This window comes from Lynx rufus, unplaced genomic scaffold (assembly GCF_022079265.1).
Source record: "Lynx rufus isolate CCGP_SWC_20201006 ecotype Redwood Valley unplaced genomic scaffold, mLynRuf1.p SCAF_24, whole genome shotgun sequence".
In the NCBI taxonomy this organism is placed as follows: Eukaryota; Metazoa; Chordata; class Mammalia; order Carnivora; family Felidae; genus Lynx; species Lynx rufus.
Window position 1 is genome coordinate 14,712,801 of NW_025814839.1, and position 24,507 is coordinate 14,737,307.

The 24,507-nt window shown below is 43.9% G+C and overlaps 2 protein-coding genes and 2 gene segments (V, D, J or C); all 4 read right to left on the reverse strand.

Moving 5' to 3' along the window:
- Positions 1 to 24,507, reverse strand: part of LOC124518350 (immunoglobulin lambda-1 light chain-like) — a 677,956-nt gene that overhangs the window by 205,719 nt on the left and 447,730 nt on the right.
- The window catches only part of LOC124518353 (immunoglobulin lambda-1 light chain-like), a 721,987-nt gene that overhangs the window by 172,990 nt on the left and 524,490 nt on the right, over positions 1 to 24,507 (reverse strand). The window contains exons 1-2 of one of the 6 annotated variants that reach the window (XM_047088338.1): positions 22,498 to 22,592; positions 22,047 to 22,344 (exon numbers count right to left, since the gene is read on the reverse strand). The exons of 4 other annotated variants lie outside the window; for them this stretch is intronic. In XM_047088338.1, coding sequence (XP_046944294.1) covers positions 22,047 to 22,344; positions 22,498 to 22,543 — 344 coding nt within the window. In that variant the 5' untranslated portion in view covers positions 22,544 to 22,592. Of the gene's footprint in view, positions 1 to 22,046; positions 22,345 to 22,497; positions 22,595 to 24,507 lie in introns of those variants that run through there. One more of the 6 variants, XM_047088337.1, reaches the window with a different exon arrangement.
- Positions 1 to 24,507, reverse strand: part of LOC124518352 (immunoglobulin lambda-1 light chain-like) — a 550,070-nt gene that overhangs the window by 158,273 nt on the left and 367,290 nt on the right. The window lies entirely within an intron of this gene.
- The window catches only part of LOC124518351 (immunoglobulin lambda-1 light chain-like), a 345,374-nt gene that overhangs the window by 135,628 nt on the left and 185,239 nt on the right, over positions 1 to 24,507 (reverse strand).

Consider the following 24,507-nt stretch of genomic DNA (forward strand, 5'->3'; position numbering starts at 1 on the left):
TTCCTGGAGTTTCTTTTGAGGAGAATTCTTCCATTTCATCATTTTGGGTAGTCCCTGCAGTAGCTCCAAACTACAGGGCACTTCCCCTGTGCTGTCTGCGAGTAATTTGAGTTGGTGGGCGGGGCCACAGTCAGACCTGATGTTTGCCCCCAGCCCACCACTGGGGCCACAGTCATACTGGTGTGTACATTATCTTCCCCTCTCCCAGGGGCATGACTCGCTGTGGAGTGGTGTGACCCCTGTCTGGGCTACTTGCACACTGCCAGGCTTGTGGTGCTGCTTCGATGGGATCTGGCCAAGGGCATATTAGCCAGGGTGGATCTGGAAGGTGCACAGGGGCAGGAGGGGCAGGCTTAGCTCACTTTGCCATGGGTGGTCTCCTGTGGGAAGGGCCCTGCAGCACCAGGAGGCAGGCAGACCCATTGGAGGGATGGATCCACAGAAGCACAGTGTTGGGTGTTTGTGAGGTGCAAGCAAGTTCGGTGACGGCAACTGGTTCCCTTTGGGAGTTCAGCTGGGGGATGGGAGAGGGAGATGGCACTGGCCAGCGCCTTTGTTCCCCGTGGAGCTGAGCTCTGTCTTGTGGGGCTCAACAACTCTCCCTCCCGGTGTCCTCTCGCCCTCCCCACTGTCCGAGTGCAGGGCTGTTGACTTTTAACATTCCAGATGTCAAGTCCTGCTGGCTGTCAGAACTCACAGAATCCGGCCCCCCCACTTTTGCAAGCCACACTTGGGGGCTTTGCCTTGCCTGGCGGGCTGCTCCTCCACTGCCCTGGCTCCCTCCCACCAGTCCATGTAGTGCGCACCACCTCTCTGCCCTTCCTACCCTCTTCTGTGGGCCTCTTATCTACGTTTGACTCCAAAGAGTCCATTCTGCTCGTCTTCTGGTGGTTTTCTGGGTTATTTAGGCAGATGTGGGTGGAATATAAGGGATCAGCAGGATGAGGTGAGCCCAGTGTCCTCCTATGTCACCATCTTCCATCTCTGAAAATCTATAGTTAGCATTCTGATTTTTAGATTCATTTTGTAGAATCACATTCTTTCTGGAATTACCTTCTCCTGCTTGAAGGATGTCTACTTATTGCTTGTATTATGGGTCAGGTGATGAGCAATTCTGTCATTTTTTTTTTATCAGGAAAACTTTTAATTTTTTTTATCAGAAAACTTTTTCATTTTCAAGGGCATCTTCCCTAGATGAAGAATTAAGGTTTTTGCCTTTTTCAGTAATTTAAAGATGTTAATCCACCGTCTCTTGCTGGCATTTCTGCCAGTACAAAATCCACTGGAATCCGTCTCTTTGTTCCCCTGAGTGCAGGATGTCTCTTCCTCTGGCTCCTTCTATGACTGTCTCTTTTTCAGTGCCTTGAACGTTTGATATTAATGGATTTGTGGGGTTTTTTTTTCTTATTTCTTGTGCTTAAAGTTTGTTATGATTTTTGGACCTGTTACTTTTGAGTTTTCAACAAATTTAGAAAATTTTCCCTATAATTCTTACTATCCTCTGTACCCCACTTTCTCTCCTTTTCTGACACACTCACATCCTATTATGTTGCTAAAGGTGTCCTAAAGCTTGGTGATTCTCTTTAAATTTAAATTTTTACATTTGTCTGCCTCTCTCTGTGCTGTGTCTGCAGATTCCCCTACGTATTGTTCCCCTTGTCATGTCTGCTGCTCATCTCAACCCTCGTGCTTGAGATTGGAGACGTTGCAGATTTCGTCTGTAGGGTTTGATTTGATTCTTTCATTTTCTTCTCTGTCTCCTGCTAACATGCAAACATTCAGACTCAATTTTGACTGAACTTTGCAACATCAGTCTTGCTTGAATGCCCAGGCTTCCTGTCTCCCTGCATCTTCCAGACCTACTGCTCCATGACCACATGACCCAGGTCTTAAAATAACTTTCTGTTCTCTCTCTCTCTCTCTCTCTCTCTCTCTCTCTCTGCATATGTGTGTGTGTAATCTGTAAATATACATACTGTTGGATATGAGACACATGGTCTATTGCCTCCATGTTCTCTGGAGAATCCTAACGAATGCACCTTGGTGCTTCTTAGTCATTGTGGTTCAAATGGCTTCATTTTATGTCTTATTTAGGGGTGGAAATCTTCTCTTCCTCACTTATTAATGCACCTCCTTATGACATGATGTCATTCACATGTAGAATAAGGATGTGACATTCTTTCCCTCATTCTATTCCTAACATTGTCATATTTTTTTTATTCCTTATAAATCATAACATTGTTATTTCTGCTTAAACAGTTGACTGTCTTTTATAGACATCAAGCAATGTAATCTTTTTATATTTACCCATATAGTTATGACATCAGATATTTAGTCTATCTGTGTGCAGATACATATTTCCCTCTGTCACCCTTTCCTGCCCGAGGGGTGTCCTTTAGTATTGCTTGTGCTGAGGGTCTGTGGGTGACCAGTTCTGTGAGGCTTGCAGCCTGAGAAAGGCTTATTTTATCTTCAATTTCAATGGCAATTTTGGTGGATGAAGAGCAAGGTTGGCAGGTATTTTCTATTAATGTTTTGAAACCATTGCTCCCCCATTTCCCTGTTTACATGGCTTGTAATGAGAAATGTGGTTCCACCATGATGCTGATTGCTCTGTGGGGACACTGACTCTTCTCTAGTTGTGAGTGTTTGCAGCACTTGTTTGTAGCAATTTCATTAAGATGTGTGGTATTGGCTCCCATGTTCCCTGCAGCTGAGGTTTGTTGAACTTTTGGGCATATTGGCTAATAGGTTTCACCAAATTTGGAATACTTTTTTTTTCTTCAAACTATTTTCTATTAACCACCTGCTCCCTACCTTCTCTCCCTCAGTTACTCCAATTATAGACTTAAGGCTGCATGAAGTTGTCCTAATTACCCTGAGGATTTATTCATTTTTCCAGCATTTGCTCTTTCTGTTTCATTTTTAATAGTTTTTATTGCCAGGAAATCCAGTTCACTAATCTCTTCTTTTCTAGCATCAAATCTGCTGACAATATCACATTGTATTTCAGATCATGTAATTATCATTTGGGGGCATTTTAAAAGATTGATTCTTTAAAAACTATCCTCCATGTGTTCTTCTAACATGTTCAGTCATTCCTCCACCCCCCAGTAACTAATGAACAGAGTTACAATAACTGTATGCATATTCTCCCCTGATCCATCCGTGCAGAGCCTTCCTGGTGAGCTGGGTGGGGATGGAGGTCTGGGGACTTCATCTGGAGAGCTGGGTCAGACCTCCTCATGCTTTGTCTACAGGCTTCCTGGGGCTGGAGGAGAGTGTGACACAGATGGGGAATGGGTTTGGGTCTCGCTTCCCCATTTGCCTGTTTCTCCGTTGGCATCACTACTTTGTCCCATGCTTGACAGTAATACTCAGCCTCGTCCTCAGCCCGGGCCCCGCTGATGGTTGGGGTGGCTGTGTTTCCTGAGTTGGAGCCAGAGGACCAGTCAGGGATCCCTGAGGGCCAGTTGCTATCATCATAGATAATCAGCATGGGGGCCTGGCCCATCTTCTGCTGGTACCATTGAACAACTTTCCCTCCAATGTTGTTTCTACTACCTGTGATCTGGGCTGTCTGTCCCAGGATCACTGACATTTGTGGGGACTGCATCAGCACATTGGAGGCCACGGAGACTTTAAAAGAGCAAAATGAGTTGGGATGGAAGTTTAAGAATCCATTTCCAGGAAATCCCTTAAACTACCCAGCCTGGATTGAGCTCCAGGGATTCTTTAGGTGCTAAGGTGCCTTTTCTTATCAGTCTCATCCCCTGGGGCTTATGGGTCTGGCTGGTGGATGGAGGCTTGGACCACCCCTTTCTCTAGTCAGAACCATCCCCTTAGGGCTCACACATATCTGGTGAGCAGGGGCAGTTGGGGGGGGGCGCAGATTACACCACTCTAGTCCCTTGTCCCATACAATATAATGAATACCTGTGTGGTGAGCTAGGACACTGAATGAGAAGAGGGGTCCGGGCCATGGTGGAGGTGCCCTGATGCTGCTACCCAGGCCAGAGCTGGGCAAAGTCTCCTCTAGGCCTCTCTTATACCCTTGCTGGAGGGACCTGCCATTTATGCAAATCAGCTGGGCCTCAGGCTGCTGTTGCGGAACTTTGTGGTTTCAGAGAAGGACTCAGCCCCAAGGGGCACAGAGAGGGGAGGGGCAGCCTGATCCCATAGTCTGGGGCCAACATCCCCACCCCAGATTAGCTCCTGGGTTCACTCCTTGCCTGGCTAGTCCTGATACCTCAGAGGTGGAGTTTGTCTTTATTTTCTGAACACATTCTGTAAGAGACACTCTGAGGTTTACACAGGTGCAGGGTGCTACATCAGACCACAGATCGTGGGCCATAGACACCAAATAAAGTCCATTTTCTATCAAGGGCTAATGTAGTAATCAAAACCATCATGGTGCTGTAATAGTCTATTCTTGTCTGTGAGCTGGTCATAGGGGCTGTGCCTCAGGATCCTCATTTTACAGTGAGGGGCAGGGGCAGGTCTGATGCAAAAAAAATATTGGTTGCATAAGAGAGTGAGAGGGGACTTCAAGGATCAGGAACTCTTCAAGGGAATGTTTACCATAATTACGATGTCTTCAGTCGTTGGAAAAATGTATAATAAACATCTTAATGTGTAAGTTAAGTCGAAAAAGTTTACTGAGAAAAATCACTGTTTCAGGCACTGGGAAAGGGGTTATTAGAATTTTCTAGGCCCTACTCCCTTTAGGGAGGTACCTGGAGGGACGAGTAAGGGGGAGGTGGGAGGAACTTCCAGGAAGGAGGATCAGCTGTGTCTGGTAGGACAGGGGGCTGTCAGCACCTCCCAGAGGGAGGGAGAGGGACACGTGTGATCACAGGGAGGAAGGGTGTTTGTGGACTCTGAGAGCTTTTTGTTTCATGAGGGTGATGTAGGGCACGGTTTGGTGGGGGGCATTTTGCCTGCACTGTATTAGAGAAACAATCAACATCTCCATGAGCAGGACTGTACACACATAGTCTGAAGAATTTTTACTTGAGAGTGAAAGATGACACTGTAGACAAATGACCAATGTCAAATGACCTGAAGGTCTCAGATCCTGGTTACTACCCACCACTGACTATTAGAAGCCCTGATGCCCAGGCCCTCCCCATCGGCAGGTGGTTTTGGCAGGTGATCTCTGCTGCCCCCTGGTGGCCACTCCACACTTGCTGCTGGAGGTGTAGAAACCTCCCTTGTAAAGTGTAGATTCATAACCTATAGCTCAGGTCCTGATTCCTGATCCATGGACTATTGCCACAGTGAGGAATGACTTTTCGATGCATGACTTCTGCCTGCCCCAGGTTCTGGCATGAGGGGCCCAGATTACCCACGATAACATGAAAAGGCTCATTTGGAGGAGGAGAGCACAGGTTTCACTGAGGAGTCCCTGTACCTGTCTCTCGTGTGATGGGAGGTCATGCAGGAGGTACCACAACTTAGCAGTGGGTTCACAGGACTGATGGTATGGCTCTTGCTGGTGCCAACGGTGGGTGCAAGGCTGCTTGGTGGTGGTGGAGGTAACCGGGGACTAATGTCCCAAAGACAGAGACAGGAGAGCATCCACCCAGCACACATGTATTCAGACCCACATTGGCCTGGCTCACATTCCATCCTGGGAATTCTGCATGAACAAGACACAGTCCCTACTGAAGACGGAACTGTAGTGCTGCTCTTGGGATGGTAAGAGAAACAAGCAGTGAGACATGTGTAGGAAGAGCCCTATTATCTCCTCAGGTAGTGGTGGGGGTGAGTGGGAGTAATGATCTGATAGAACAGGACAAACTTAAGGGGCTTTGGGTTCACACCCAGTTCAGGGCCAGGGTGGAGTTTCTCCTGAGGTGAGCATTCTCAGCACAGAGGGTATGGTCAGGTGTGGTAAGAGGCCATTTCCAGTACTAAGTCAAGCTCTTTTGACAACAGCTTGGCACATAGAGAGGCCTCCGGGTGGAGGTTGCCAGAGCAGGGACAGGTTAATACATGTCCCAGTGCCTGGTATCTCCCTAGGTACCTGGGGGATGAAGTCACTCAGGACAGTGGTTATTATCCCTTGCATCCCCCCTTTACCCACGTAGAGCCACAGGGAGACTACTCCTTGTGCCTCTGGTCTTGGTCCCCTGTCTTGTCCCACAAGGATAAACTGTCACTGGTCTCCCCAACACCCCAGACTGGCTGAGCTGAGCAGGAACATGAGGGAGGGGTGCATCCGAGAGGGAAGAGAGACTGGGAGAGGCCTGCAGGCCCCCAGTCCCTGAGAGGCAGAGAGAAGAGCAGAGGCTGGCAGGTGCAAGGCAGCAACAGTCACCTGCACCAGGTGAGAAAGGCTGCCCAGGCTGAGAGGGGATGTGGGACAACTTCAGCCAGAATGTTCCAGGTCCTGAAGGGGACAGCTTCTTCCTCTCAGTTCTGGCAGCTGCCTGTGGGGGGCGCTGCTGCACTTGGCCATTGGGCCGCCTGAGGACCAGGGAGGCGCCAGCCCATTCATTGTCCTGTTGATGAGAAAGCCTATGGTGAGAATCTCCAGATGATAATTATCTGGAGAATATTCATTATCCTTTAACCTGAAAAATCCCTGGGAATACTATTTGGTCATAGGGATTCCCTCCAAAGATCATCATTTTAGTTCATTAGGTCAATCAGTAAATGTTAGATGAAATATTCCAAATTGCACTTGCCATGCTTTGGTGAGGAGAAAATGATTTCCTGTCCTGTTTCTCCCCACTCCCACGAAGGTATCCCTCTGACATGAGCCAGGAGTGGAAATAGGGGAAGCTTATGCGTTTCCCTCTTCTAAAATTCTTCATCTGTTGTTTTGACCTAATGAAATTGCTCTAAAAATTAGTTTCGAACACACAAGTCTAAGATTCATGAAGGGAAATTCAACTTACGAAAAAATTTATTCAAGTCTTGGAAAAAGTCTTTTCCTCAGAGTGACACTGTGGCCAAAATACAGATGAAGCCACCACACAGGGTCAGCACAGGGGTGGGTGTGAGTCACTGTGGGTCAGACCTGAGCTAAGGGTCAGACCTGTCTGGTGGAGGGGATGGGATCAGGGGGCTGTGGAAGGGCACTGGTGCCAAGAAAAAGTCCCCACGTGGGACACAAGATGGTGTCTGTACTTCCTCCACAGTTTGTGGAAAATCTAAGGAAGAAGAGCCTGGGGCATCAGGGGCCTGGTCCCCTCTTCACGAAGACGCAGGTAGCTCTTCGGGATGTGGGGATGCCTCACGCAGAACCAGACCTGACACAGCCCCAGCGTCCATGCAGGCTGCCTGTACCCAAGGAGAAGAGGAAGTCCCACAAGAGTGTGCTGAGACAGCTGTCTCCCCTCCTGAGTGACAGTGATTACATCTGGGGCCCGTGTGATATTTAATGACACCGTAAATCTTTACCATCAACCATAAAACTCAGTTACAATCCCAATAGTCATAATAGCCCCCCAACTCTGCCAGTGTTCATTAAGAAAAAACAGACCAGAACACATAGGACCTGCTGGATTCTCCCACCCTGGAGGGTCAGGCCAGGACCAGGGAGGCCACCTGATCCTGAGGCCTGACCAGCAGCTGCTCAGAGGGCAGGTGGGAGTGAGAGTCAGTCTGTGTCAGGAGGGTTGTGTCCCGTCTCCCGTCCTTCTGTGTCACTGTGAGTCACTGCCAGCCATTTCTGCTGCCATGATAGCTGACACAGCAATGAACAGCCTTGTCCTGGCCCTTGTGGTCCTGGTCATGCTCGGGGGCCATGTCCTTAACTTCCATACTCAGAATCAGACCCAAATGGTTGCTCATATCTGTATATATAACCAGCTCAGGACCTGGCTTGCCTTTGCTGGTACCAAGATGCATGTTCACATATGAGCTTATCTCCAGTGCAGGGGATCCTGGGCCTGCTCAGAGCAACCTACATGGAGCGAGGCAGGCTCAGGTCAGGGGAGACATGGAGCTTGTGAGAAGAGAGGAGAGGAGAGGAGAGCAGAGGAGAGGGGCCTCACGAGAGGGGCCTGGGGGAATAAAGGAAGGCTGAGTCAGAATGACTGGCCCAGCCCTGTGGACAGAAGTGAGGGCAAGCACCTGACCCCACGGACCCTGGGTGGGAGAGAGCAGGGCATCTGTGCTGCACACTGTGCCTCCCTGGGGGCCTCTCACTTGTGCTGGGAGCAGGGGAGTGGGAGTGAGGCCACCCAGTGTGTGGTCCTGGAGGATCAGCACCACAGGCATCTGGGAGCTGTTCCACATGCAGATGCGTGGGCCCCACCCTGACCCACCTCAGCTGCATCTTATGAAGTACCCCTCCTCAGGAGACTGTGTGCTCACTGAGTGTCACAGACTCCGAGTCTAAGCCACTGTAGAAAATCTCACTTCCTCCCTTTGTCTCCCCAGGTCCTACTGGGCCACCTGGGACATGGGGCATAACAGTCTTGCTCTTGTCAAGTAAGCTTGATCCAGGTTCTAGACCCTGTAGTGATGTGGAAAAAGTGGTTTCAAAATATACTTTTGCATTCCCACCAACAGTGCAAAAGGGTTCCCCTTTCTCCACATCCTTGCCAACATTCACTGTTTGCTGTTATTAATGTTAGCCATTCTGATCGGTGTGAGGTGATATCTCATTGTGATTTTCATTTGTTTTTCTCTGATGATGAATGACATTGAGCATCTTTTCATGTGCCTGTTGGCCATCTGATGTCTTCTTTGGAAAAGTGTGTATTCATGTCTTCTGCCCATTTCTTCACTGGATTATTTGTTTTTTGGGTGTGGAGTTTGCTAAGTTCTTCATAGATTTTGTATACTAACCTTTCATCTGATATGTCATTTGCAGATATCTTCTCCCATTCTGTCGGTTGCCTTTTAGTTTTGTTGATTGTTTCCTTTGCAGTACAGAAGCTTTTTATCTTGATGAGGTCCCAATAGTTCATTTTTGCTTTTAATTCCCTTGCCTTTGGAGATGTGTCAAGCAAGGAATTTCTGTGGCGGAGGTCAAAGAGGTAATGTTACCTGCTTTCTCCTCTAGGGTTTTGATGGTTTCCTGCCTCACATTTAGGTCTTTCATCCGTTTTGAGTTTGTTTTTGAGTGTGGTATACGAAAGTGGTCTAGTTTCATTCTTCTGCATGTTGCTGTCCAGTTCTCCCAGCACCATTTGCTAAAGAGATTGTCTTTTTTCCATTGGATACTCTTTCCTGATTTGTCAAAGATTAGTTGGCCATACATTTGTGGGTCCAATTCTGGAGTCTCTATTCTATTCCATTGGTCTATGTGTCTGTTTTTGTGCCAATACCATACTGTCTTGATGATTACAGCTTTGTAGCAGAGGCTACAGTCTGGGATTGTGATGCCTCCCACTTTGGTTTTCTTCTTCAATATTACTTTGGCTATTCAGGTCTTTTTGTGGTTCCATACAAATTTTAGGATTGTTTGTTCTAGCTTTAAGAAGAATGCTGGTGCTATTTTGATAGGGATTGCATTGAATGTATAGATTGCTTTGGGTGGTATTGGCATTTTAACAATATTTATTCTTCCAATCCATGAGCTTGGAATGTTTTTCCATTTCTTTGTGTCTTCTTCAATTTCCTTCATAAGCTTTCCATAGTTTTCAGCATACAGATCTTTTACATCTTTTGTTGGGTTTATTCCTAGGTATTTTGTGGTTCTTGGTGCAATTGTAAATGGGTTCAATTTCTTGATTTCTCTTTCTGTTGCCTCATTATTGGTGTACAGAAATGCAACCGATTTCTGTACATTGATTTTGTACCCTGCAACTTTGATGAATTAATGTATCAGTTCTAGTAGTCTTTTGGTGGAGTCTTTTGGGTTTTCAATATAGAGTTTCATGTTCTGTGAAAAGTGAAAGTTTGGCTTCTTCTTTCCCAACTTGGATGCCTTTTATTTTGTTTGGTTGTCTCACTGATGAGGCTAGGACTTCCAACACTATGTTAAATAACAGTGGTGAGAGTGGACATCCCTGTCATGTTCCTGATCTCAGGGGGAAAGTTCTCAGTTTTTCCCCATTGAGTATGATATTAGCTGTAGGCTTTTCACATATGGCTTTTATGATGTTTAGGTATGTTCCTTCTATCCCGAATTTCTTGAGGGTTTTTATTAAGAAAGGATGCTGTATTTTATTAAGAAAGAATGCTGTGTTAAGGAAAATGCTTTTTCTGCATCTATTGAGAGGATCATGTGGTTCTTGTCCTTTCTTTTATTGATGTGATATATCACATTGATTGTTTTGCAAATATTGAACGAGCCCTGCAGCCCAGGAATGAATCCCACTTGATCATGGTGAATCATTCTTTTCATATGCTGTTGGATTTGATTTGCTAGTATCTTGTTGAGAATTTTTGCATTCATGTTCATCAAGGATACTGGCCTGTAATTCCTGTTTTGTGGGGTCTCTGTCTTTTGGGAATCAAAGTAATGCTGGCTTCATAGAATGAGTCTTAAAGCTTTCCTTCCATTTCTATTTTTTGGAACAGCTTGAGAAGGATAGGTATTAACTCTGCTTTAAATGTCTGGTAGAATTCCCAGCGAAGCCATCTGGCCCAGGACTCTTATTTGTTGGGAGATTTTTGATAACTGATTCAATTTCTTCACTAGTTATGGGTCTGTTCAAATTTTCTATTTCTTCCCATTTGAGTTTTGGTAGTGTGTGGGTATCTAGGAATGTGTCCATTTCTTCCAGGTTGTCCGGTTGGCATATAATTTTTCCTAGAATTCTCTGATAATTGTTTGTATTTCTGAAAGATTGGTTGTGATAAGTCCATTTTAATTCGTGATTTTATCTATTTGGGTCTTCTCTGTTTTCTTTTTGAGAAGTCTGGCTGGTGGGTTATCAATTTGGTTTATTTTTTCAAAAAAACATCTCTTAGTTTCATCGATCTGTTTTAGTTTTATTCTATTTATTTTATTTCCACTCTGATCTTTTTCTCTTCTTTTGCTGGCCTTTGTGTTTCTTTGTTGTTTTGCTTCTAGTTCTTTTAGGTGTGCTGTTAGATTTTGTATTTGGGATTATTCTTGTTTCTTGAGATAGGCCTGGATTACAATGTATTTTCTTCTTAGGACTGCTTTTGCTGCATCCCAAAGGGTTTGGACCATCGCATTTTCATTTTCATTTGTTTCCATATATTTTTAAATTCTGCTTTAATTGCCTGGTTGACCCATTTATTCTTTAGTAGGATGTTCTTTAACCTCCATGCATTTGGAGGTTTTCCAAACTTTTTCCTGTGGTTGATTTCTAGTTTCATAGCATTGTGATCTAAAAATGTGCATGGTCAACAGGCACATGAAAAGATGCTCAACGTCGCTCCTCATCAGGGAAATACAAATCAAAACCACACTCAGATATCACCTCACGCCAGTCAGAGTGGCCAAAATGAACAAATCAGGAGACTATAGATGCTGGAGAGGATGTGGAGAAATGGGAACCCTCTTGCACTGTTGGTGGGAATGCAAATTGGTGCAGCCACTCTGGAAAGCAGTGTGGAGGTTCCTCAGAAAATTAAAAATAGACCTACCCTATGACCCAGCAATAGCACTGCTGGGAATTTACCCAAGGGATACAGGAGTACTGATGCATAGGGGCACTTGTACCCCAATGTTCATAGCAGCACTCTCAACAATAGCTAAATTATGGAAAGAGCCTAAATGTCCATCAACTGATGAATGGATAAAGAAATTGTGGTTTATATACACAATGGAGTACTACATGGCAATGAGAAAGAACGAAATATGGCCCTTTGTAGCAACATGGATGGAACTGGACAGTGTTATGCTAAGTGAAATAAGCCATACAGAGAAAGACAGATACCATATGGTTTCACTCTTATGTGGATCCTGAGAAACTTAACAGAAACCCATGGAGGAGGGGCAGGAAAAAAAAAAAGAGGTTAGAATGGGAGAGAGCCAAAGCATAAGAGACTCTTAAAAAGTGAGAACAAACTGAGGGTTGATGGGGGGTGGGAGGGAGGGAGGGTGGGTGATGGGTATTGAGGAGGGCACCTTTTGGGATGAGCACTGGGTGTTGTATGGAAACCAATTTGACAATAAATTTCATATATTGAAAAAAAAATAAAAAAATTAAAAAAATTAAAAAAATAAAAATGTGCATGGTATGGTTAATTATTTCATATTTATTGAGGGCTGTTTTGTGACCCAGTATGTGATCTATCTTGGAGAATATTCCATGTGTACTCGAGAAGAATGTGTATTCTGCAGCTTTAGGATGAAAAGCTCTGAATATATCTGTCAAATCCATCTGGTCCAGTGTATTATTCAGAGCCATTGTTTCTTTATTGATTTTCTGCTTATATGATCCATCCATACCTGTAAGTGGAGTATTAAAGTCCCCTGCAATTACTGCATTCTTATCGGTAAGATTGCTTATGTTTGTGATTAATTGTTTTATATATTTGGGTGCTTCTGAATTCGGTGCTCCTGAATTTATAATTGTTAGCTCTTATTGATGGATAGACCCCATAATTATGATATAATGCCCTTCTTCATCTCTTGTTACTGCCTTTAGTTTAAAATCTAGTTTGTCTGATATAAGTATGGGTACTCCAGCTTTCTTTTGACTTCCAGTAGCCTGATAAATGGTTCTTAATCCCCTCACTTTTTTTTTCTTAATTTTTAATCTTTATTTATTTTTGAGAGGCAGAGGCACAGAGTATGAACAGACACAGAATAGTAGCAGGCTCCAGGCTCTGAGCTGTCAGCACAGAACCCGAAGTGGGGATCGAACCCACAAACCATGAGATCATGACCTAAGCCGAAGTCAGACACTCAACTGACTGAGCCACCCAGGCACCTCACCATCCCCTCACTTTCAATCTGAAGGTGTCCTCAGGTCTAAAATGGGTCTCTTGTAGACAGCAAATAGATGGGTCTTGTGTTTCTATCCATTCTGATACCCCATGTGTTTTGATTGGAGCATTTAGTCCATTTACATTCAGTGTTAATTATTGAAAGATATGGATTTAGAATCATTGTGTTATCTGTATGTTTCATGCTTGTAGTGATGTCTCTGGTCCTTTGTGATCTTTGTAACATTCCACTCACAGAATCCCCTTTAGGATCTCCTGTAGGTCTGGTTTAGTGGTGATGAATTCCTTCAGTTTTTGTTTGTCTGGGAAAATCTTTAACTCTCCTCCTATTCTGAATGACAGCCTTGCTGGATAAAGGATCCTTGGCTGCATATTTTTTTTTCCTATTCAGCACTTTGAATATTTCCTGTCACTCCCTTCTGGCATGCCAAGTTTCAGTGGATAGTTCTGCTACTACCCTTATGTGTCTAGCCTTGTAGGTTAAGGCCCTTTTGTCCCTACCTGCTTTCAGAATTCTCTCTTTATCTTTGTATTTTGCCAGTTTCACTATTATATGTCATGCAGAAGATCGATTCCTGTTACGTCTGATGGGAGTTCTCTGTGTCTCCTGGATTTCAATGTCTGTTTCCTTCCCCAGACTGGAAAAGTTCTCAGCTATGATTTGTTCAAGTACACCTTCTGCCCCTTTCTCTCTTCTTCTTCTTCTTCTTCTTCTTCTTCTTCTTCTTCTTCGACTCCTATGATATGGATATTATTCTGTTTTATTGAATCACTTAGTTCTCTAATTATCCCCTCATGGTCTAGAAATTTTTAATCTTTTTCTCAGCTTCATCTTTTTCCATAATTTTATTTCCTATTTCACCTATTCTCCCATCTGCCTCTTCAATCTTTGCTGTCACCACCTCTAGTTTATTTTGCACCTCATTTACAACGTTTTTAAATTCATCATGACTATTTGTTTAGATCCTTGATCTCTGCAGAAATAGATTCTCTGCTGTCTTCTATGCTTTTTTCAGGCCCAGTGATTAATCTTATGACTATTATTCTAAATTCTTGTTCAGTTGTATTTTTGATACCTGTTTTGATCAACTCTTTAGCTGTCATGTCTTCCTGAAATTTCTTTTGAGGAGAATTCTTCCATTTCATCATGTTGGCTAGTTTTCTGTCCCTTATGTGTTTTAAAATCTTGTTATGTGCCCTGCACCTGTGAGCACTACTCTATTCACTGTCCAGGGCCTGGCCCTTCACGAGGTGGTTTTTTTTTTTTTTTTTTGGAGTGTGTTACTTGCTCTCTGTTTTTGTGACTTTGGTTGCTTTAATATGCCTACTTGTAGTAATGTTTTGGACCCTCCACCAGGTGTGCTTTGATTTTTTCCCTGCAGTATCCCTGGAGAGGAAAACAAACAAACCAACAAAAAACAAAAACAAACTCACCAAAAGCAAAAACCCAGAAACACCAGTTACAAGTACACAACAGGGTGGAGGTGGTGCTAATGGAAGAGGCCTTATCCCATACAAAGAGAGATACGACAGGGGTGAGGAAAAAGAAAAGAACAGAAAAGACAATTGACCAGACAGAGAAACTATATGGCTTAATCCAGAGAAAGAGAGAGAAAGGAAAACAAAGGAGATGTAGAACAGGTATAAAGAGAATAGATTAAATATGTCTGCTTAAACACACCAACAACCAGAATAACCAGACTAGAGGAGGGAAGAGATAAGAAAATGGAAAAAGGGAAAAAAATATGTATATAATAAGAATTGTCTGATAATTAAATCAGGAAAATGCAAAACTGCTGGGTGCGTTGGAACTGGTGGCAGTGCTGGTCTGGAGGAGAGGCTGTCTAGCTCTTCAGCATCAATCCCGTGCCAGTAAATACCAGTTATCAGGCACGGAGGGGCATGGATTGGTGTAGATGTGTCCCGCCTCCACTATAGGCCTGCTGTCATTCCCTGAAGCCCCACTTGTTGGTGATGGGGAGAAAAATGGCGACACCCCAGTCTCTCCTCCATGGACTGGGTGTCCCAAACTACTCTGTTCAGGCAGTCTTCACTGTGCCACTGGTGCAATCGAGGCAGTTTGTCCTGCTCCACCGACTCCCATGCCTCCCTGGCACTTGGCTGGGATTTAAACCCCAATGTCTTAAAAGATCCCGTTCCATGCCCCAATTCCAAGGAACTGCCACTCCATGCCTCCAGTATACAGTTTCTGGGTGGTGGGCACAGGCAGTCTTTGTCCTTTGAACAGTTATATATCTTCTTCCCACAGCCCTCCAGGGAGGGGATTGCTTTCTCCCACTGTGGACTTCGCCTCTGAACTAGTTGCTGAGCCTGGGGCTGGCTCCTCTCCTCCCCAGGTGCATGAACAGGGAAGCTGGCCCCAGTCCAGAGAAAGCCCTGCAGAGAGAGATTGAATGTTTCTCTGTTCCAGCTTGACATTTCAAATGGGAATAGGATCACCCTGGAAACGAGATATCCCACTTCCTTTCCTCTCTGCTCCTGGAGACCAGCTGTTTCCAGCAACTTCTGGCCCAGCATACATACAGACATTCTCCACTGGCATCTTCCAATTTCCCAGGATTCTGGATGTTTATTTAAAAAAAATTTTTTTTAATGTTTATTTATTTTTGAGAGACAGACACACACACACACACACACACACACACACACAAACAGATGGAGTGTGAGCAAGGGAGGGGCAGAGATAAAGTGAGACAGAATCTCAAGCAGGCTCCAGGCTCTGAGCTGTCAGCACAGAGCCTGATGCAGGTCTTTCTTGAACCCATGAACCGTGAGATCATGACCTGAGCTGAAGCCAGATGCTTAACTGACTGAGCCACTCAGGCACCTACAGAAATCTAGATTTTAAAATAAATACTGTGACAAGAGATGAAGAAGGGTATTATATCACAATTAAGGGGTCTATCCACCAAGAAGACCTAACAATTGTAAACATTTATGCTCCAAACGTGGTAGAACCCAAATATATAAATCAATGAATTGCACACATACAGAAACTCATTGATACTCATACCATAATAGTAGAGGACTTCAACACCCCACTTACAACAATGGACAGATCATCTAAACAGAAAATCCACAAGGAAACTGGTTTTGAATGACACAGTGGACCAGATGGACTTAACAGATACATTCAGAACATTTCATTCTAAAGCATCAGGATACAAATTCTTCTCTAGTGCATGTGGAACATTCTCCAGAATAGATCACATACTGGGGCACAAATCACCCCTCAACAAGTACAAAAAGATCGAGATCATAACATGCAGATTTTCAGACCACAACGCTATAAAACCAAAATCAACCACAAGAAAAAATGTGGAACGATAACAAATACTTGGAGACTAAAGAACATCCTACTAAAGAATGTATGGGCTAACCAAGAAGTTAAAAAGGAAATTAAAAAGTACATAGAAGCCAATGAAAATGAGAACATCACAGCCCAAAACCTCTGGGACGCAGCAAAGGCAGTCATAAGAGGGAAGTATATAGCAATCTAGGCCTTCCTAAAGAAGAAAGAAAGGTCTCAAATACATAACCTAATCTTACACCTTAAAGAACTGGAAAAAGAACAGCAAATAAAACCCCAAACCAGCAAAGATGGAGAATAATAAAGATTAGAGTAGAAATCAATGCTATCGAAACAAACAAACAAACAAACAAGCAAACAAAACAGTAGAACAGATCAATGAAACCAGGAGCTGGTTCTTTGAAAGAATTAACAAAATTGATATACCACTAGTCAGTCTGATCAAAAAGAAAAAGGAAAGGACCCAAATAAAATCAAGAATGAAAGAGGAGAGATCACAACTGACACAGCAGAAATACAAACAATAGTAAGAGAATATTATGAGAAATTTTATGCCAGAAAAAAGGACAATCTGGAAGAAATGGACAGATTCCTAGAAACATATAAACTACCAAAACTGAAACAAGAAGAAATATAAAATTTGAACAGATCCATAACCAGTAAAGAAATCAAATTAGTAATCAAAAGTCTCCAAAAAAATAAGAGTCCAGGGCCGGATGGCTTTCCAGGGGAATTCTACCAAACATTTAAAGAAGAGTTAACATCTATACTTTTGAAGCTGTTCCAAAAAATAGAAATGGAAGGAAAAGTTCCAAACTCATTCTGTGAAGCCAGAATTACCTTGATTCCAAAACCAAAGACCCCTACCAAAAAGGAGAACTACAGACCAATTTTCCTAATGAACATGGATGCAAAAATCCTCAACAAGACATTAGCCAATTGGATCCAACAATACATGAAAAGAATTATTCACCATGATCAAGTTGGATTTATAGCTGGAATGCAGGGATGGTTCAATGTTTGCAAAACAATCAATGTGATACATCACATCCATAAAAGAAAGGACAAGAACCACATGATCCTCTCAATAGATGCAGAGAAAGCATTTGACAAAGTACAGCATCCTTTTTTGATAAAAACCCTCAAGAATGTAGGGATAGAAGGAGTGTACCTCAAGATCATAAACATCATATATGAAAGACTCACTGCTAATATCATCCTCAATGGGAAAATACTGAGAGCTTTCCCCCCAAGGTCAGGAACACCGCAGGGATGTCCACTCTCTCCACTGTTCTTCAACATAGTATTGGAAGTCTTAATCTCAGCAGTCAGACAACACAAAGAAATAAAGGCATCCAAATCAGCAAGGAGGAAGTCAAACTTTCACTCCTTGCAGATGACATGATGCTCTATATGGAAAATCCAAAAGATTCCACCAAAAAACTGCTAGAACTGATCCATGAATTCAACAAAGTCATAGGATATAAAATCAATCCACAGAAATCAGTTGCATTCCTATATACCTATAATAAAGCAACAGAAAGAGAAATGAAAGAATCGAACCCATTTACAATTGCACCAAAAACCATAAACCTAGGAATAAATCTAACCAAAGAAGTGAAAAATTTATACACCAAAAACGAAAAAAAGCTTATGACAGAAATTGAAGAAGACACACAAAAAAATGGAAAAATATCCCATGTTCATGGATTGGAAGAACAAATATTGTTAAAATGTCAATACTACCCAAAGCAATATACACATTCAATGCAATCCCGATCAAAATAACACCAGCATTCTTCGCAGAGCTAGAACAAACAATCCTAAAATCTTTATGGAACCAGAAAACACCCCGAATAGTCAAAACAGTCCCAAAAAAGAAAACCAAAGCTGGAGGCATTACCATCCCGGACTTTAAGATGTATTACAAGAGTGTAATCATCAAGACAGTATGGTACTGTCACAAAAACAGACACTCAGATCAATGGAACAGAATAGAAAATCCAGAAATGGACCCACAAGTGTATGGCCAACTAATCTTTGACAAAACTGGAAAGAATATCCAATGGAATAAAGACAGTCTCTTCAGGAAATGGTGCTGGGAAAACTGGACAGCGGCATGCAGAAGAATGAACCTGGACCTATTTCTTACACCATCCACAAAAATAAACTCAAAATGGATGAAAGACTTAAATGTAAGACAGGAAGCCATCAAAATCCTTGAGGAGAAAGCAGGCAAAATCTCTTTGACCTTGGCTGCAGCAACTTCTTACTCAACATGTCTTCAGAGGCAAGGGAAACAAAAGCAAAAATGAACTATTGGGACCTTACCAAGATAAAAGGCTTCTTGCACAGGTAAGGAATTAATCAGTAAAACTAAAAGGCAACTGACAGAACAGGAGAAGATATTTGCAAATGACATATCAGATAAAGGGTTAGCATCCAAAATCTATAGAGAACTTATCAAACTCAACACCCAAAAAACCAAATAATCCAGTGAAGAAATGGGCAAAAGACATGAATAGACACTTCTCCAAAGAAGACATCCAGATGGCCAACCGACACATGAAAAAATGCTCAACATCACTCATCATCGGGGAAATAGAAGTCAAAACCACAATGAGATACCACCTCACACCTGTCAGAATGGCTAACATTAACAACACAGGCAACAACAGATGTTGGGAAGGATGCAGAGAAAGAGGATCTTTTACTGCTGGTGGGAATGCAAACTGGTTCAGTCATTCTGGAAAACAGTATGGAGGTTCCTCAAAAAACTAAAAATAGAACTACCCCATGACCCAGCAACTACACTACTAGGTATTTATCCAAGGGATACAGGTATGCTGTTTCAAAGGGGCACATGCACCCCAATATTGATAGCAGCACTACTGACAATAGCCAAAGTATGGGAAGAGCCCAAATGTCCATCAACGAATGAATGAATAAAGAAGATGTGTTATATACAATGGAGTATTACTTGGCAATGAAAAAGAATGAAATCTCACCATTTGCAACTACATGGCTAGAACTAGAATGTATTATGCTAGGCAAAACTAGCCAGTTGGAGATAGACAAATATCATAAAACTTCACTCATATGAGGAATTTAAGATAAAAAAAAATGAGCATAATGGAAGGGAAGCAAAAATAATGTAAAAACAGGGAGGGGGACAAAACACAAGGGACTTTTAAATACAGAGAACAAACTGAAGATTAATGGAGAGGTTGTGGGAGGATGGGCTAAATGGGTAAGGGGCATTAGGGAGGACACTTTTGGGGTGAGCACTGGGTATTATACATTGGGGATGAATCACTGGAATCTACTTCTGAAATCATTATAGCACTATATGCTAACTAACTTGCATGTAAATTAAAAAAAATGATACATTTATCATGATGAGCATTGAGTAATGTATAGAATTATTGAATCATTATATTGTACACCTGAACCTAATGTAACACTGTGTGTTAACTATCCTGGAAATAAAATAATTTTTAAAAAAGGATTTTTTTTGTTTATACCTTTTTTTTTAGTAATTAATTTTTTTTAATGTTTATTTCTTTGAGAAAGAGAGAGAGACAATGAGAGAGAGACAGACAGACTGACAGACAGAGAATCCCAAGCAGGCTCCGTGCTGTCAGCACAGAGCTCAACTCAGGGCTCGATCTCACGAACCGTAAGATCATAACCAGGGAAAACTAAATAGTCAGACATTTAACTGACTGAGCCACCCAGGCAACCCTTGTTTATTCAGTATTTTAAAGATGTTAATCGCTGCCCTCTCATGTGCATTTCTGCTAATGAGGAATCTATCAGAATCCTTGTCATTGTTCCCCTGAACCAACTGAGTTTCCTCTCCACTGACTTTAAACTGTCTCTTTTTCTCTGCCTTAAACAATGTGGTACTGATGGGGATTTTGTGTAGTTTTTTCCTCTATTTCTTGTGCTTGGGGTTCTCAAGAATTTGGAATCTGTTGGTTTTGAATTTTCATGAAATTTAGAGCATTTGTGGCAATAACTCCTCCAATATTCTTGTTTACCTCCACACCTTCACTCCCTGGGAACACAATCACTTGTGTATCCATGGCTGAAGTTTCCTACACTCAGTGCTGCTCTGCTCACTTTAAAGTCTTTTTGTGCCTTTTACTCTGCAGAGTCTGTGCTGTGTCCTCAGTTTCCCTCACGTCTCCTCCTCATGTCACCTGCTAAGCTCAACCCTTGTGTTTGCAGCCTGAGATGTCGTTTTCATCTCTAGAAGTTTGATTTGGATCCTTCAGTTTTCTTTTCTGTCTCCTCTTAGCATTTCTATCGTTCAGACTAAATTTGGATTAAAGTCTGCAACATCATCCTGACTTCAACCTCCAGCCTTCTGTCCTTCCTGCAGCTTCCAGACCTGCCACTCTATGATTGCATGAACCATTTCTCAATGTCATTGTCTCTCTCTCCCACTGTCTCTGTGCATCACAGATAAATATACTCAGACATGTACATGATACACATTCTTTATTGGATCTATATTCTCCAGACAATACTAAGTAATGCACCTTATTAGGTATAACTCTTTGTTTATTAAACTGGTTTTATTTTAGAGGTCTCTTTAGGGTTCACAGTCCTCACCTCCTGTCTTATCAAAGTACATCCCATTGACATGACATCACTCACGTACATGATAAGGACGTCATAACATGGTCTCATCTCCCCTATCAGTTTTGCTTCTCACTGTCAAATGTTTTATTTGTACAGCCATTACAAATCAAACATATTGCTGTTATTTTCTTTAAGCACTTATCTTTTATAGACATTAACTAATAACATTATTAGTTATATTTATCATGTAGTAATAATTCCTGATGTTTTTTTATATTTTTGTGTAGCTGCCCATTTCCTTTTGTCATCCTTTCCTGCTGTCCAAGGGGGAATCCTTTCCTATTGCTTGTGCTGAGGGGCTGCAGGTGACCGGTCCTGTGAGGTTTGCAGTCTGAAAATGTTTTAGGTGCTCTTCAGTTTTCAATGACGTTTTCACTGAGTAAAGATCAAAGCTGATAGTATTTTCTATGAGGATTGTGAAGACATTGCTCCCTGTTCTTTCGCTTACATGGCTGTAATGAGAAATGTGCTCCCACCATGAAGTTGGTTCCTCTGTAGGGAACACATCGGTCCTCTCTGGCTGTGAGAAGGTCTGCATCATTGGTTTGTGGCAATTTCATTACAATGTGTGTTGTGCTGTCTCTCATGATCCCTGTGCCTCAGCATTGTTGAGCCTCTTGAATACATTAGTTCATGTGGTTCACCGAATTTGAAGCCTTTTGCAGATTACTTCTTAACTAGTTTGTTATTCAGTCTCGGTTCCTTCCCTGCTCTCCCTCTGCTCCTACACTGCACACCCTCTGGGTGGCGTGAAGTTGTCCTACAGGTACCTGGCTTATATTCATATTTTTAAGTGTTTGGCTCTGTTTCATTTTAAGTAGTTTAAATTGCTTGACATCAGATTCACTCTTCTCCTCTTCTGCAGCATCCTATCTGCTGTCAATTTATCCAGTGTATTTTTAAATATCAGAGCGTTTCATTAGGGAGTTCTCAAAACGTTTTGTCTTGAAAAATGCCATTCATATCTGCTCCTCACAATTCATTCAACCCTTCACCCACAGTAATGGAGGAAATCTAGTTCTAATGACTGTTTACGAATCCCCTGCTGATCCACACCGTGCAGAGTCTGTCTGGAGGGTGAAGAGTAAGGGGACAGACTCCAGATCTCAGATCGGGGGACCTGGGCCAGGCCTACTGATAGCTTTATGCACAGTATTCTTGGGGCAGGAGGAGAGTATGACACAGATGGGGAAGGGTTTGTGTCTCACTTCCCCATCTGCCTGTGTCACTGTGAGCGTTACTACTGATGTCATAAGACTGACAGTAATAGTCAGCCTCGTCTTCGGCCCGGGCCCCGCTGATGGTCAGGGTGACTGTTTTCCCTGAACTGGAGCTAGAGAATCGGTCAGGAATCCCTGAGGGCCGCTCACTATCCTTATAAATGATCTGTATGGGGGCTTGACCTGGCTTCTGCTGGTGCCAATTGGTATATTTTTTCTCCATCATATCTCCAGAGCAGGTGATTCTAGCCGTCTGTCCCAGGGCCACTGACACTGAGGGCGGCTGAGTCACCTCACTGGAGGCCACGAATCCTGAAAAGACAAAAGAGGAGGGGTTGGCATGGGGTTCAGGGGATTATTCCAGGGACTCAATACTGAGACTGTGCCAGTCTGAGCTCAGGGTTCGGTTCAGGTACAGCTCAGTCCTGTGGGGGCTTGGCGTGTGCAGGGTCCTGGGGACAGCACCTGTGCAAAGAGTAAGGAGGGGGAGCAGGAGAGGGGTCCAGGCCATGGTGGAGATGCCCAGAGCTCTGCCTCCTGAGACCCACAACACTGCTGGGTTCCACCCAGCCTCTCTTATTGCCTTCCAGGTCCTTGGGACTGTGATTGTTAGTACTTATGCAAATCTCCTCCATTTCTAGGGCTCCTAACTGATAAGCCACTTGTGAGGTCAGAACATGTGACTGAAGGGGGGAGCCCCAGCTTCCTCCAAACAGCTCTCAGGTCAGACCACCAGCCTTGGCATTCAAGGTGTGGAATCACAGTCACATTCATGGAATCAGACCACATGACAATGTTCTGAAATCATCCTGCTTGGAGTCTGGGCTTGCCTCCCTCTGTGGTCTTTCGGGAGCCTGGCTGTGGGGCTGGGATGGGCGCTCTGAGGGATACAGACAACACCTGATTCAGGGCAAGGTGGTCCTGTGGCCTCAGTTTCTCCTCCTCCTGCATCATGTTTCCACTGCACCCCCCAGAGGCACTTGGCATGTCTTAGAATGTGGAGCGTTATCATTAGAATATTTGTTCATCATTTTATCTGTGAGGGTCCACTTGTTCAACAACCACCGCTGTTGGAGATTCATCAGTCCTTCCAGTCTATTGTCACGTGGTACCTTCATCTCTCTGACACCCCCATCCTACAGCAGAGGAGCAATTGGCATTGTCTAGGCACTTTTTTCTTTTTTGTTTCATCAGTGTTAGATGAAATGGTACAGATTTTGTGAGAAGCCATCCCTGACTTAAAAAACCACCATCAAGCTCCATGTCTTGTTAGGGTCCCCAGGGTTATGTCTTCCCACATGGGTGAGCTTTGGAGCCAGAGCCAGGGTCCCTGCAGGGAGCTGGACCCTGTCACTGAACCAAGGACAGCCCTGGGACCAGAGCTGTGGCGTCAGGTAGTGAGAATCCATTTCATTCTGGAGACGGCCTCACAGGGACACTGTGGATGCTCCTGCCTGGGACCAGGGACTCCGAGTGCCCCCTGAGACACTCCTGAGCCCGGACGCTGCAGCCCTGGGTCTGAGTGGTAGTAGGGAAGGAGAGGCAGAGGGTGAGTGGTCAGGGTGTTCTCCACATGCCTGTCACAGATGAGTCAGCTCCCTCAGGACACTGGTGGATGGGGTGGCGACCTGCATTTCCCAGGTGAGGAATTCACGGTGTCAACAATTTCATCAGTGTCCTGGGTGTCACAGTGTGTGTCAGCCTCAGAACAAGGCCCCTGCATCTTGTGGAGACAGGTCACATTGTCTGGATAGCTTGTGAGGACTGAACCCTGAACACCTGCTGCCCCCCAGGCCTGGTGTCCCTGTGAGGCTCCACCTGGGCAGCCCCAGCCTCTGTCCTGCTGCTCCTGCTGCAGCTCTGCTGCCCCCTGCTGGTAGAGGACGACTCAGACCAGAAGCCTCCCTCCTGCAGGTCAGGTCACCCCAAAGCACCTGTCACCTGAGAAAGGTTGTGGACCAGGGAGCCCAGCTTCCCCCAGGCAGCTGCCCCCACTGCTCTCCCCAGCCAGCACACACAGGTCACATACACGGTGCAGGAGGCAGGACAGGTGCGGTTCCTGTACTGGTCCCAGGGGTGAAATGCCCTGGACTAGCCCACTGTCTTCTTACAAAATGTAGAGTGCAGGGTACAGTGTAGTGCATTTGAAAAGGGTCGGTGTCCAGATAAACCTGTGTGATGTCCCATGGCCACCAGATTCCTGTGTTAAGTTTCAAGACTGATGCTTCCCCAACCCAATTAGTGCAGATTTTCGTCAGTGGGAACAGGGGATACTTCTGGCGTAAAGTTCCCTTTGTGCACCTAAATCTTTATTAGTATTATTATTTCTACTGCTGTTATTTTTATCCCAACCCACATCTCTTAGAATTTGGGGTGGGAGGATTTCTACATCAGCCCAGTTGGCAGTTGGGAGGACATTGGGAATCTGCTAACTCAGACCTGGTTCTTCAATTTCACACCATACACATCACACTT